This window comes from Oncorhynchus keta, chromosome 25, assembly GCF_023373465.1.
Source record: "Oncorhynchus keta strain PuntledgeMale-10-30-2019 chromosome 25, Oket_V2, whole genome shotgun sequence".
NCBI classification, from domain to species: domain Eukaryota; kingdom Metazoa; phylum Chordata; class Actinopteri; order Salmoniformes; family Salmonidae; genus Oncorhynchus; species Oncorhynchus keta.
Window position 1 is genome coordinate 7,274,283 of NC_068445.1, and position 13,309 is coordinate 7,287,591.

Genomic DNA, 13,309 nt, shown 5'->3' on the forward strand with positions numbered 1-13,309 from the left:
GTACACGGCAGGAGAAAGAGAGACCTAGTAGTTAAACTGTATAAATGTTTTTCTTCAAAAAGTGTTCTCTTTTAGATCGTTGCTTATTGGGTTTTTGGGAGCCTTCACAAAATTTGCTGATAATCTCCCTCACAGCAAAACATCAATTGAAACAAAGCTAACCTATTATGGGTGACAAGATGGGGTGTATGCTAAGTATACATAGACTAGTTGATGAACTTCATATAGGTAATTTATTAAAGCTTTGAGTACACGCAACCAACGTGAACAAACATTTGACTTAGCAGCATGTCGTCATAACTAAAACAGAGTATTTGAGTGGGCTTATTTCTGCAAACTGTACAGCCGCTGCTGGTTCAGAGACTTAGAAATATAGGTCCTGTGTTTGCCAATGTTAAATATCCATTCAATTCCAATGTCAATGTTGAACTAAACATGGTTCTCCCAAGCTTAGATAAACACCACTCAAGTACTAGACATGCCATAGCTAATCTGAAACCATCTTGACCGCGAAGCAGAGGTTGGAAATATTTAGCCATTCAATGAACACACTGAATTAGTTGCCAAGGGAAACCGAATCCCCTCGGAATAATGACCACGTACTGCAACTATGTCTTAAATACTTTGTCAAATGTATTTTGTAATAGTGCAACCATAAATAATTATTCTATGATAGATGCATATACAGTATGTACCAGTGGAGGCTGCAAAGGGGAGGACGGCTCATAATAAATGGCTGGAACGTAGCGAATGGAATTGAATCAAAGACATGGAATCCATGTTTGATGAATTTGATACCGCTCCAGGCGTTACCACGAGCTCGTTCTCCCCAATTAAGGTGCCACCAACCTCCTGTGGTATGTACTCTTACTATGCAGGAGAATTCAACTTTTCTTTTTTTACACCATTTCTGAAATTAGAAGATGAATATAATGAGGAAATAAGTAGATGGAAAAGGGTACTTATAAACCATGCTAACTGAAATCAGGCTAACTGAACAAGGATGAACGGAAGGTTACTTCATGCTAGTGCAATCGTGAAGGTCAGCATTCTCAAGCCTGGCCCAGATGTACACATTCAGGTGATCATTTTCCAATAAGAGAGCTGATTCAAGGTAACCCAGCATAGATACAAATTGACATTTAGGACAAGGATGAAGAAATGCTATGTAAGGCCCACAGTAACGTATAAGGCAGTGGCTGCTAGTGGAAGGAGAAATGGGAAGGGCAGGGGAGTCCATCCTCCCCACTTCTCCTTCCGCCAGCCTCCACTGGTGTAAGGGAATGACTAAAGAGGGAGGGAGCAGACACGGAGGGCTTCGGTAGGCGGTAGGGAGAAGTGAGCAGCCTGGTCCTAGATGTCGGAGCCCATCTCTGCACACTGCTTGTCTGATATGTGTGAGGCAAGAGACTCGATGATGTCCAGCAGCAGCAGCTGGCTGAGGGATCTCAGGTTGGGGAGCTTGGACACCTTCAGAAGGGGGAGGGGGAGAAGCAACAAATAAATAAAAAACTGTCACGATCAAACAAAGACTCAGGAAGAGCAAAGTTGTTGAGCAAAGCCAAAAGAGGGAGTGAAAAACAATAGCGGATCAAAGTGCAAAACTGAAAACCCTGACAAGTAAGACATTACCAAGACAACTGCGGGCCGCATGAAATCGGCTAGAGGAAAACCCTGACAAGTAAGACATTACCAAGACAACTGCGGGCCGCATCTGGCTCGAGGGTGGCAAGTTTGAGCCCCTGGCGTAGAAAAAGAGGTACGTAACATTTTGCTTGGTTAGTTAAGACAAAAAGATATTCCCGAATGGCACTGTAAGGAGCCGACAAGCGCGAAGGATAAAGTGCTTGGCTGTAAACTGTCTCTTCTCTAACCACTGTGTAGAGGAAGACTGGGGTAATCCATTTGGGCAACGGGGGGGGGGGGGACTCCCCACAAAGTTTCCCCTCAGGGGCTTAGTTTAGCTGTGGAGAGGGAGGCAACACCCCCCCAGGGCTCTGGACACCAGTAGCCCACCCACCTTGATGAACTGGTGGACGATGATGTGCAGGCAGTGCTTCTTCATGTCCCAGGCCTGGGTCTTGTCCGCCGCCTCCAGGATCTGAAAAGAAGGACACGGAACTGAAGGGGGATGAATGCTGCACACACTAACAGGACACAGCTACAGGCTACATTAGAACATGTGAGCTGGGATTAACGGTGGGTGCAGTATACCTGGAGGACGTTCTCCACCGTCACATTCATCTCCAGGTTCTGCTTGCAGTAGGCCTGTAGCCTGTTGTTGGAGAAACCATAGTAATATGGCGCTGCGAACAGGTAGCTGTTATCGAGAGTCAAGGCCGTCATTGCACGCAAAGATCAGTATTGCCAAGTGATAGTGCTGCCACTTCTAATGACCCAATATGCATGTAGCATTGTACAAAATGGCTCCCCCATAGTATTGGACACAATAACAAATGAATGTGGAAGATGCTAGCCACGTATGGGGCCGAGTGGGGAGGATACAGAGAGTCTTCGGGAGGCATGCTAACGTCGCCGTAGTAGATATAGCGGAGCATGGACTCAAAGGCCTGCTTGCTGGGTACCATCTCCCCGATGGAGATGTTCACCTGGCCGTCCTCGGGCATGAAGGACCGGAACATCGCCTCAAAGTAGCTGCCCAGAGAAAGAGAGACACATCAACCCCATATACAAGCCTGCACACATACAGAACGGACACACAAGCAGCCAGGGAAAGTAACTCAACACGAGTAATCAACCCCAACTTCTGATCAAGAGGTTGTGGTAGTTCACGTGTGCGATTCAAATAGACCTGGGTCGTGTTCAGTAGGGCACGAGACGTTACCGCAACAAAGTTTTGCAATGGGGGGATCAGTTAGAACATCCATGTCAAGACGTTTCTCACAAATGATCACAGCCCTGTAGTGATAGTACCTTGAGCGGGCGGCTAGTATAGCTTTATGGGCGGGCCGCGGGTGTCCGTCCAATAGCAGGACGATGTCACAGAAGTCCAGGCCGCCACCCTCCAAGTAGGCCTTCATGTCCTGCACCAGGGAGGTGCCGATGTCCACGGGCTGATCAGAGTACACCCTGGGGGGAGGCTGCTGCTTCCGCCGGACTATCTCCACGATCAGAGGGGTGGACAGGTGCTCAAACTCCTTGGTCATGATCACCTGGTTAAAGTGAGTCTCCTTCACCACAAAGTTAAGACAGTGCTCCTATGGTGGGACAGAAGAACAGGTCGTGTGAGCGACAGATTGACAGAATCATTTTCTTTTTTTGCTAATGCTTGATTTTACAACCTGGAATTAGCAAAAACCCTCTTTTGGGTCGTCCTACCTTGAGCTGATCCAGCTGCAGCTTGTTGGCTTGTTCGCACACGCTCAGAACGTTCTGAAGGTCCACCGACGCCTCGATGTACTGCACACACAGCTGCTCCAGCCGCGACAGCTTGAAGCTCAGCGCCAGCTTGTAGACATCCATGATTAGCAGAACGTCCTGGACATGACCTGAGGGGAGTCCAGGAAAACATTGACATTTTAGTCAAAAGTTAAAAATCGCCATTATCCAAGAAAGACAAGTACAATGTATGTGCTCTTTTGAAGAGGTTTGATATGCAGTATGTGTGGGGGTAAATATTTCCCGAATCCCAAATCGAACCCCTAGCTCTTACCCCCTGTGCACTCCTGTTGACCTGAGAGAAGTGGCTGGGTTGGTAATATATCCACCTTGCCTTCTGATAGGGGTGCCCTGGGGGCTGGGAGCTAAGGGTTGATTTGGTTATGAATAGGTATGAGGAAGCGGTTGGTGAACTCTGACCTCTGCGCGGGTACTGGATCTTGTCTGTGTACAGGAACTGCATCAACACCTCGAAGGGCTGGGCCTCGGCCTCTCTGATGTGCACCTCCAGCATGGGCTGGTTCCCCGAAGCCCTGGTGCCCCCTGGGATATCCCTGGGACCTCCGGCCCCCGCCCCCTCCTCACCCCCCTCCTCACTGTTCTCCTGTTGTTTAATCCTCTGCACACAGATATAGGACACTTACTAACAGTCACTACTTCATGGGCCAGTTTCCCAGACATATTATCAACCCTAGTCCTGGACAACAACAAAAAGTCATTTCAATGGAGGTTCTCCATTGAAAGGGCTTTTTAGTCCAGAGCTAGGCTCAATCTGAGTCACGGAAATCAGCCCCATGTGGGTTCCATTCAAATAATTAGGAAATGGTCGTTCCATTGGGTCAGTGGGTTAAGGGCATGGTGCTGGTGCTGGCAAAACCAGCAATGTGGGTTCGATTCCTGCACGGACCACATTATACTGAATAATGTTAACAGTTCTGTAAGTGTGTCTCTGCTCCACCACGTAATTTATACATGGGAGACTGACGACTAAAGCGTGACGAAGGTGAGAAGAGGACCCAAGCTCTCTCCACTTACCTGTCTCTGTCTATCCCGGGCCTGCAGGATCTTCTTTCTCAGCCACTGGCATCTTGCAGTTACGATGGCAATATGACCAAGGACTCTCTCCTCCCTCTGCAGTCGGAGAAAGAAAAGGGAGTAAGAAAGAGAGCGGAGGTCATAATAAAGAGGAAGGGAAGCAAAATGCTTAAAAGGCAGCTGATCCACTTTTGTCCTCTACGAGGCAGGGTCGTGCTCATTAGGGCATGCAACAGGAAACGTTTAGCAAAGGAAGACGAAAATGAGCGTTTCTTATAAGACCCGTAAGTCCCTGTTCCAGTCCATTTAAAAAAAATTCAAAAATGTAAATAAAAAAATCTCAGCTCAGTCTCCCAGCAGCACGTAGATTCGCTGTGAGGACCCACCTCTCCCAGGATGAACTCCACATCGCAAAACTGACGGTTCTCAAACAGCTTGCCATAGTCCTCGTGGAGTGTGCACTTTGGGTAGCAAGAAAACTGATGGAAAAGAATAAAAAAAGTTCATAAGGGTTAATATGGGTAGTGAGCGACTAAATGGTCCTATTTAACCCATTTCCTTTTCTTCAATCAATACGTCGATTGTTCCCACCATGCAGAGCAACACAGTGACACGTAGGGTAGCTGATTGTGTGTTTTGACCTTAAAAATGCTCTTCAACTCCCACAGACACCCACCTGGAATCTGTACATCTCCCCGCTGCGCACATTATTGTCCACCGTTCCCCCGAAGATGTACATGGCATCCTGGATCACAGCGGCCGCGTGGAAAAGTCTTCCACTGGGCATCTAGAGGGAGAGAGAGGATGGGAGAGAAAGAGGGAGTGATTAGGGCAACATGGACAAACGAAGACCCCCACTGGTTTAGCAGAAGATCCCTTCAAAATGACTAGAAAGAGAGGAAAGCGGATGAGGTCAGTTCGTGATACAAGAGGCAAGAGATGCAATGGCTTTTTCCTCCTCAGCCATGTTTTAGAAATCCCCTAGGTCGTGTTCATTAGGCAAACAGAAGACAACTAAATGAAACAAGGAGGGACTACCTGACCTGAATTTTTTTTCTTTCCTGTGCACAACGTTTTAAAGCATTTTTGTGACTATGTGCCCTAATGAATATGACCCAGCAGTTAGTGGCTCGTACCGCATAGACACAGGTCTATAGGCAAAGGAAGATCCAAGGTGGACAATCAATTAGTCTATGGGGTCTTTGGCCATATCTTATTATTTTTCTCCCCAATTATGCGCATGCCTAACCAGTGGCTTGTTGAGCTATTCCATTCTGACTAAATACACAATGATGTTGTTAAAGCTGCACTCTGTAGCTTATTTTCTATTTCCTCTGGAGATTGTTTGTTTCTGTAGTACTCAGAAGGGAGGGTATGTGCGAGGAGGAGAAGAACCACCCAGATTGGCTTAAATCAAACAGCGGTTGTTTTTTTGTGTTTGTTTTGAGCTGTAACTGTATGGAGAAGAAAAGCTACGGCGAGGGCAGCTTACCAGACGAAAGAGAGAGCAAACAGAGAGAGACATTTTTCTATTTGATTAAAGATGTTTTTTTTTTTACCAGGATTGACCCTTGAGATGAGGTCATCTCGTTTCCAAGGGGATCCTGGAAAAGGTAGAGAGCAGTGGCACTTCAAAACATATACGTGTAAATCAAATGGCACAAATGTAATGGATCGCATGCAAAAATATGCACATATCTTAGTGGGAAAACTCCACCCAAAAACTATCTTTTGGTATTTGTTTTATTTGTGCATTGTTGATATAGTACCAAAATGTTTTGTATGTCAGCAATCAAGTTTAAGATATATAACTTTTAATATAGAGAAATACAGCCAGTATGATGCATTTTGCACAATATGATGCTGTGTTTTGCATCATACAGGCTGTATTTCTGTATTTTGATAGTTATATACATCTTGAAAACTTGATTGCTGATGTACAAAACATTTTGTTCACTAATATCAACAATTAATTAATTAAACAAATACCAAAAGATGGTGTTGGGGTGGAATTTTCCTTTAAGGTGCTGGATGAAAATAAGAAAAAAAAGAATCTGAAGCTATGTCTGCAACTCTGATACACTCCCACCGTGATTTATTGGGACGCACACAAAGTTGTATGTTAGGTGTCTCAATAAATCACTGTGGGAGCTTATTAAAAGTCACCGTCTTTTTTCATGCTTGCTACGCAACTCATCTCTCTAATGTTCTGTAGTATTGGCAGCCCGATCAACACAGACACATGGGTACCTATGACATCAAATGACAATGCAAACATGCCACGTTTTCACTTCTTTTCGGGTATAGAGAATACATTTACAACCCAAAAGCCCTTCCACCCTAGGCACTTCTGGGCATCTGAGATTATTTGATAGGTTGAAACAATATGGAGAAAATTCCACCTAGCCCCTATCAGAGGGCAAAGTGGAACTAATCCCAAATTGCTTACACCAATCACATTCTCTGCACAGGGGTAGAGGCTAGGAGTGGATTTGGGAATGGGTTTAAGACTAATCAGTACTAATAACTAGGGGCCCTACTCGGTGACCAGTTGGACACCTGCTGAGCACATACCTCGCTGTCTAGGCTGGGCTGGATCACCTCCCAGGTCTGGGAGTCCACGTCGTAGGAGTGCAGCTCGTTGGGCAGCGTGTTGTCGGCCGCGCCTCCAAACACGTACAGGTGACGGTCGAAGGCCACCATGGTGTGGCCATAGCGCCTCTGGGGGGGCGGGGGGGAGCCCCGCAGCAGGTGTTCAGTCGGGATGCGCGTCCACCTGGGCGTGACGGGAGGATCGACAAGACAGAATCTCGGTCATCTGACCCTCGGACATCAGCAGCACAAGCACTCCCTTCGTAGTGTCATTAAATGCCTCTCTTTTGTGTCTACTCGTTCAGAATGGCTTTATTAACGTTCAGTCTGATCTGGCTTACTCACATGTGGCCCTTGAACTCAAACTGGAAGAGGTTGTTGGTGATCTTGGCTCCACTCTGGCCGGAGAACACAAACATCTTGTCCCTGCACACGGCTACAGGGAAGTTGCAGCAGGAGGGAGGTATCTCACCGCTCTGTTCAATCTGAGACACCACAAAAACAGAAATGACATCAGCATTTGCTTTCCTATGCGTTTTTGTTGTTGTTGCCATGTACAGTGCCTTCGGAACATAATCAGACCCCTTGACTTTTCACACATTTTGTAACGTTACAGCCTTATTCTAAAATGGATTATATATATTTGTTTAAATCCTCACACACACAATATCCCATAAAGACAAAGCGAAAACAAGTTATTAGACCTTTTTGCAAATGTATTAAAAATATAAAACAGAAATACCTCATTTACATAAGTATTCAGACCCTTTGCTATGAGACTTGACATTGAGCTCAGGTGCATCCTGTTTCCATTGATCATCCTTGATGTTTCTACAACATGATTGCAGTCCACCTGTGGTAAATTAAATTGGACATGATTTGGAAAGGCACATACCTGTCTATTTAAAGGTCCCACAGTTGACAGTGCATGACAGAGCAAAAACCAAGCCATGAGGTCGAAGAAAGTGTCCGTAGAGCTCAGAGACAGGATTGTGTCGAGGCACAGATCTGGGGAAGGGTACCAAACATTTTCTGCAGCATTGAAGATCCCCAAGAACACAATGGCCACCATCATTCTTAAATAGAAGAATTATCGAACCACCAAGACTCTTCCTGGAGCTGGCCACCCGGCCAAAAAGAGGAATCGGGGGAAACGGGCCTTGGTCAGTGAGGTGACCAAGAACCCGAAGGTCACTCTGACAGAGCTCCAGAGTTCCTCTATAGAGATGTGAGAACCTTCCAGAAGGACAACCATCTCTGCAACACTTCACCAAATCACGCCATTATGGTAGAGTGGCCAAACGGAAGCCTCTCCTCAGTAAAGAGGCACATGACAGCCCACTTGGAGTTTGTCAAAAGGCACCTAAAGACTCTCAGACCATGAGAAACAAGATTATATGGTCTGATGAAACCCAGATTGAACTCTCTGGTCTGAATGCCAAGCATCACGTCTGGAGGAAACCTGGCACCATCCTTACGGTGAATCATGGTGGTATCAGCATCATGCTATTGGGATCTTTTTCAGGGGAAGGGATTGGGACACTGGTCAGGCTTGAGGGAGAGATGAACAGAGCAAAGTACAGAGAGATCCTTGATGAAAATCTGCTCCAGAGTGCCCAGGACCTCAGACTGGGGCGACGGTTCACCTTCCAACAGGACAACGACCCTAAGCACACAGCCAAGACAACGCAGGAGTAGTTTCAGGACAAGTCTCTGGATGTCCTTGAGTGGCCCAGCCAGAGTCTGGAAATGAACCCGATCTAACATCTATGGAGAGACCTGAAAATAGCTGTGCAGCAACACTCCCCATCCAGCCTGACATAGCTTGAGGATCTGCAGAGTAGAATGGGAGAAACTCCCCCAAATACAGGTGTGCCAAGCGTCATACCCAAGAAGAGTATGCTGTAATCGCTGCCAAAGGTGCTTCAACAAAGTACTGATAAAGGGTCTGAATACTAATGTAAATGTGATCATTTATAATATAAATGTTATCATTTATAAATATAAATAAACGATCAAAAATGTCTAAAAACCTGTTTTTGCTTTGTCATTATGTGTGTGTAGATTGAGGGAAAAAATGTTTTAATACATTTTAGAGTAAGGCTGTACACGTAACAAAATGTGGAAAAAGTCAAGGGGTCTGAATACTTTCCAAAGGCACTGTATGTATATGCATTATGTGTGGTTGGTTGCATGTCTATAAACTTGAGTGTGCTTGAAGATTCTCCTGTGTATGTCCCTTCGTTAAGAGAAGGTTCTGCATAATGACCTCCTCCCAACAGGCATGCTCTCGGTCCTGAAGACTGATGGTCCACATGTCATTTAACCTGCAGGTAGGGCAAACCATCAAATCAGTTATCTTTTTATGTAAACATCAGGACATTGTCAATAAATATGACACAATTGTCAAACAAACCTACCTGGCATTTCCATCGTAGCCAGCAAATATCCATAGCTTATCACTGTACACTGTGGCACCATGTGCTGACCTGGCCACAGGCAAACTGAAATATAAACAAAGACATGATTATACCACTGCTTGGAGCAATATGACAGACTAGCACATGTATATACTGTACTTCCCTATATCACAAATTACCTGCCCTCCACTTTCCACTCCGTCCACTGTCCTGTTGCAAACTTGTACTCAAAAAGGTCATTTTTGTTTTTAAGATTGGAGTTTGAGTAGATATCGCCAGTGTAGCCCCCTGAAAAGTTCAAATACAAGATTAAAGCTATTACGGACCACACATGAAGTTAGATGAACATAAACTAGAAGGCATTGAAGAAAAACTCACCAAACACAAACATGCTGCTGCCATACACCACGGCAGAATGGTGATACCTGGGTGCTGGTGGCGTGCCGGTGGTGAAGGCTCTGGAACACATTCAGTTTATCAGCCTTCAGTTCAAGTATGATGGATCTTATAGAACAGTGTTGTCAGTGTCATGTACAGAGCCATCAGAAAGTATTCATACCCCTTGACTTATTCCACATTTGTTGTGTTACAGCCTGAATTCAAAATGGATTAAATCCACCCCCCCCCCTCACCCATCTACACACAATACCCTACAAAGTCAAAACATGGTTTTAGAAATGTTTGCAAATGTTGTGAAAATGAAATACAGAAATCTAATTTACCTAAGTATTCACATCCCTGAGTCAATACTTTGTAGCAGCACAATTGGCAGTGATTACAGCTGTGAGTCTTTCTGGGAAAGTCTCTAAGGGTGCGTTGCTCCAGCATGGATTAACACTTAAACTGGGTTAAATCAAGGTTAATCTATTAATCTTGTTGCACCAAATTTTAAATCTAGTTTTAAATTAAATCATTCCTCTAATCTAAGTTTAGTTTTCATTTTAAACCTAGATTAAATTTAAGCCTGTTGCTCAAAGAATTTTTTGAAAAATATAAACTTAGATTGAAGTTTAATTCTAAACTACCACTTGAGGTGGTTTAACTGACAGAATGGCATCATATCTACTGTGGAGAGACCAAAACAAGAGAGAATAATTAGAGACAGGTTGAATCCTGTTGAGTACACCTGGATTGTGAAACATTTGCCCATTATTCTTTTCAAAATTCTTCAAGCTCTGTCCAATTGGTTGTTGATCATTGCTATACAACCATTTTCACATCTTGCCATAAATTTTCAACTAGATTTAAGTCAAAACTGTTACTCAGCCACTCAGGATTTGCCCCAAACATAACACTTTGTATTCAGGACAAAAAGTGAATTGCTTTGCCACATTCTTTGCAGTATTACTTTAGTGCCTTGTTCCAAACAGAACGCATGTTTTGAAATATTTGTATTCTGTACAGACTTCCTTCTTTTCACTCTGTCAATTAGGTTAGTATTTTGGAGTAGCTACATAGTTGTTGATCAATCCTCAGTTTTCTCCTGTCACAGCCATTCAACTCTGGAACTGTTTTAAAGTCACCATTGGCCTCATGGTGAAATCCCTGAGCAGTTTCCTTCCCTTGAGTTAAGAAGGACGCATGTTTATTTGTAGTGACTGGGTGTATTGATGCACCATCCGAAGTGTAATTAATAACTTCACCATGCTCAAATTAATATATATATATTTTTTTCCATAGGTGCACTTTGCGAGGCATTTGAAAAGCTCATTGTGGTTGAATCTGTGTTTGAAATTCACAGCTCGACCGAGGGACCTTAAAAATAATTGTATGTGTAAGGTACAGAGATGAGATAATCATTCAAAAATTATGTTAAACTATTATTGCACAAGAGTGAGTCCATGCAACTTATCAAATCAAATTTTATTGGCCACATACCTGTGCTTAGCAGATGTTATTGCAGGTGTAGCGAAATGCTTGTAAAAATGCCCTGGCTGTATGTAGTAACACAAAACATTCTCTGGGCTAATAATGTGAGAAATAAGAAGACCATGGTGCTTGCCTACGGAGCTGTGAGGGGAACGGCACCTCAGTACCTCCAGGCTCTGATCAGGCCCTACACCCAAACAAGGGCACTGCGTTCATCCACCTCTGGCCTCCCTACCACTGAGGAAGTACAGTTCCCGCTCAGCCCAGTCAAAACTGTTCGCTGCTCTGGCTCCCCAATGGTGGAACACACTCCCTCACGACGCCAGGACAGCGGAGTCAATCACCACCTTCCGGAGACACCTGAAACCCCACCTCTTTAAGGAATATCTAGGATAGGATAAAGTAATCATTCTCACCCCCCTTAAAAGATTTAGATGCACTATTGTAAAGTGGCTGTTCCACTGGATGTCATAAGGTGAATGCACCAATTTGTAAGTCGCTCTGGATAAGAGCGTCTGCTAAATGACTTAAATGTAAATGTAAATAAAACAGAGAAAAAAGAATACTGCAAAGTTTCCTAAGAGCTGGAAGAAAGGCAGCCCTCTCTGTTGGCACCATCCCCCTATGTGACTTGTTAATTAAGCAAATGTTATCTCCCGAATTTATTTCGGCTTGCCATAACGAAGGGGTTGAATACTTATTGACTCAAGACATTTAAGCGTTTCATTTTTAATTAATTTGAGAAAACAAATCTAAAAACATAAAACCACTTTGACATTATATATATAAAATAATAATAAAGTGGCATTTAGCAAACGCTTTTATCCAAAACGACATACAGTCGTGCGCGCATACATTGTGTGCAGGCCATTGACAAAAAAAATCTAAATTCAAACCATTTTCAATTTATCACAACAAAATGTGGAGGGGTGTGAATACTTTCAGAAGGCGCGGTATATTTAAAGAATTTGTGAAGGTGATTCTTACCGGCACCATGAGCAGTCCTTCACATCGAAGCGCAACAAGTCATTCAGCATGTTTTTCCTGTCAGAAGTCAATAGGGGCTTAGTTAGATCATTGAGGATTTCCACACGACCTCAACATTGCAATGCAAGCACATGAATATGTGACTCAAACATGTCTTACCCATTATCTCCCCCGAATACATATATGGCATCCCTGTATGCCACAACGGTGTGCTTGCTGCGTCTGCAGAATTGAAAACATGTTTTACATGTGCAACTGTCACAATGGTCACACCAATAATCACAAGGAATAGCCTAACAACATTGTCGTCAGCACCGCAGCACTAGCTACAAAGAAATGTATAATGACATTAGTTGTCAACTCACCTGGCACCGACAAACTCATCACACGGTGGGAGCCTTCTCCAGCGATGGACAGTCTCGAATGGGCCGAAATTAAGTGTCAAATATTCCACACTGTCCGAGCAGCTATGGTCGAAATCAACACTTGGTGCAACTTTGGTGGATTTACAAGACATGGTTACATGACCATCACATCCAACCAATCTCTTCTTAGCTGTCCATAGCAAGACTGTGCCCTCTAGGTCAAAAGCCACCCACCCTGGGATTATGCTGATACAGTTACTAGATGAATTTGCAGATACACTGTTTGTCATTCAGTTAGCTAAGCTTTCCTTTCATCTTAAAATCGTCCTTTTTACTGGCGAAAGGGCAACCAAGAATAGGCGATGTGACTTAGCTAACGTTACCCGAACCGGCTAGCTAGCTAAGCTAGCTAGTTAACGGCCACTGAATAGCCAGCTAGTTACAAATAAATACATCGGGATGATAAATCTTTAATATGTTCCCCTCTATCTAAAAGAAAAAAAGAATACTCCAACAATGTATATACCATTAATATCTATGTTACCAAAAAGTGGCATTTACTAGCTACAACAATCGTAATGTTTTTCTTGCTGCAAAACAAAAAGTGTCACAAATCGCCCACGCCCCTGAAATTGTTGCTGG

At 44.1% G+C, this 13,309-nt stretch overlaps 1 protein-coding gene across 1 annotated transcript; it reads right to left on the reverse strand.

The window, feature by feature from the left end:
• Nucleotides 1-214: 214 nt before the first annotated feature.
• On the reverse strand, nt 215-13,309 carry lztr1 (leucine-zipper-like transcription regulator 1). The gene is made up of 20 exons (XM_052478558.1): nt 12,668-13,309; nt 12,462-12,524; nt 12,303-12,359; nt 9,825-9,904; nt 9,626-9,734; nt 9,447-9,530; nt 9,296-9,353; nt 7,372-7,511; nt 7,009-7,210; nt 5,994-6,038; nt 5,111-5,221; nt 4,821-4,913; nt 4,435-4,530; nt 3,820-4,018; nt 3,340-3,509; nt 2,935-3,218; nt 2,506-2,655; nt 2,215-2,320; nt 2,021-2,101; nt 215-1,470 (listed from the first exon to the last, which is right to left on the reverse strand). Exons 1-20 carry the CDS (start codon nt 12,955-12,957, stop codon nt 1,354-1,356), a joined length of 2,535 nt encoding a protein of 844 aa, XP_052334518.1. The 5' UTR covers nt 12,958-13,309; the 3' UTR covers nt 215-1,353.

Excerpts from the sequence above, each read along its gene's own strand:
- lztr1 (XM_052478558.1), bottom strand. The coding sequence starts at position 12,957 with ATGACAAACAGTGTATCTGCAAATTCATCTAGTAACTGTATCAGCATA. Across the intron at positions 9,354-9,446 it reads GGCTACGATGGAAATGCCAG|GTTAAATGACATGTGGACCA; the intron begins GTAGGTTTGTTT and ends CCCTACCTGCAG. Across the intron at positions 2,321-2,505 it reads ATGCCTCCCGAAGACTCTCT|CTACCTGTTCGCAGCGCCAT; the intron begins GTATCCTCCCCA and ends TCTCGATAACAG.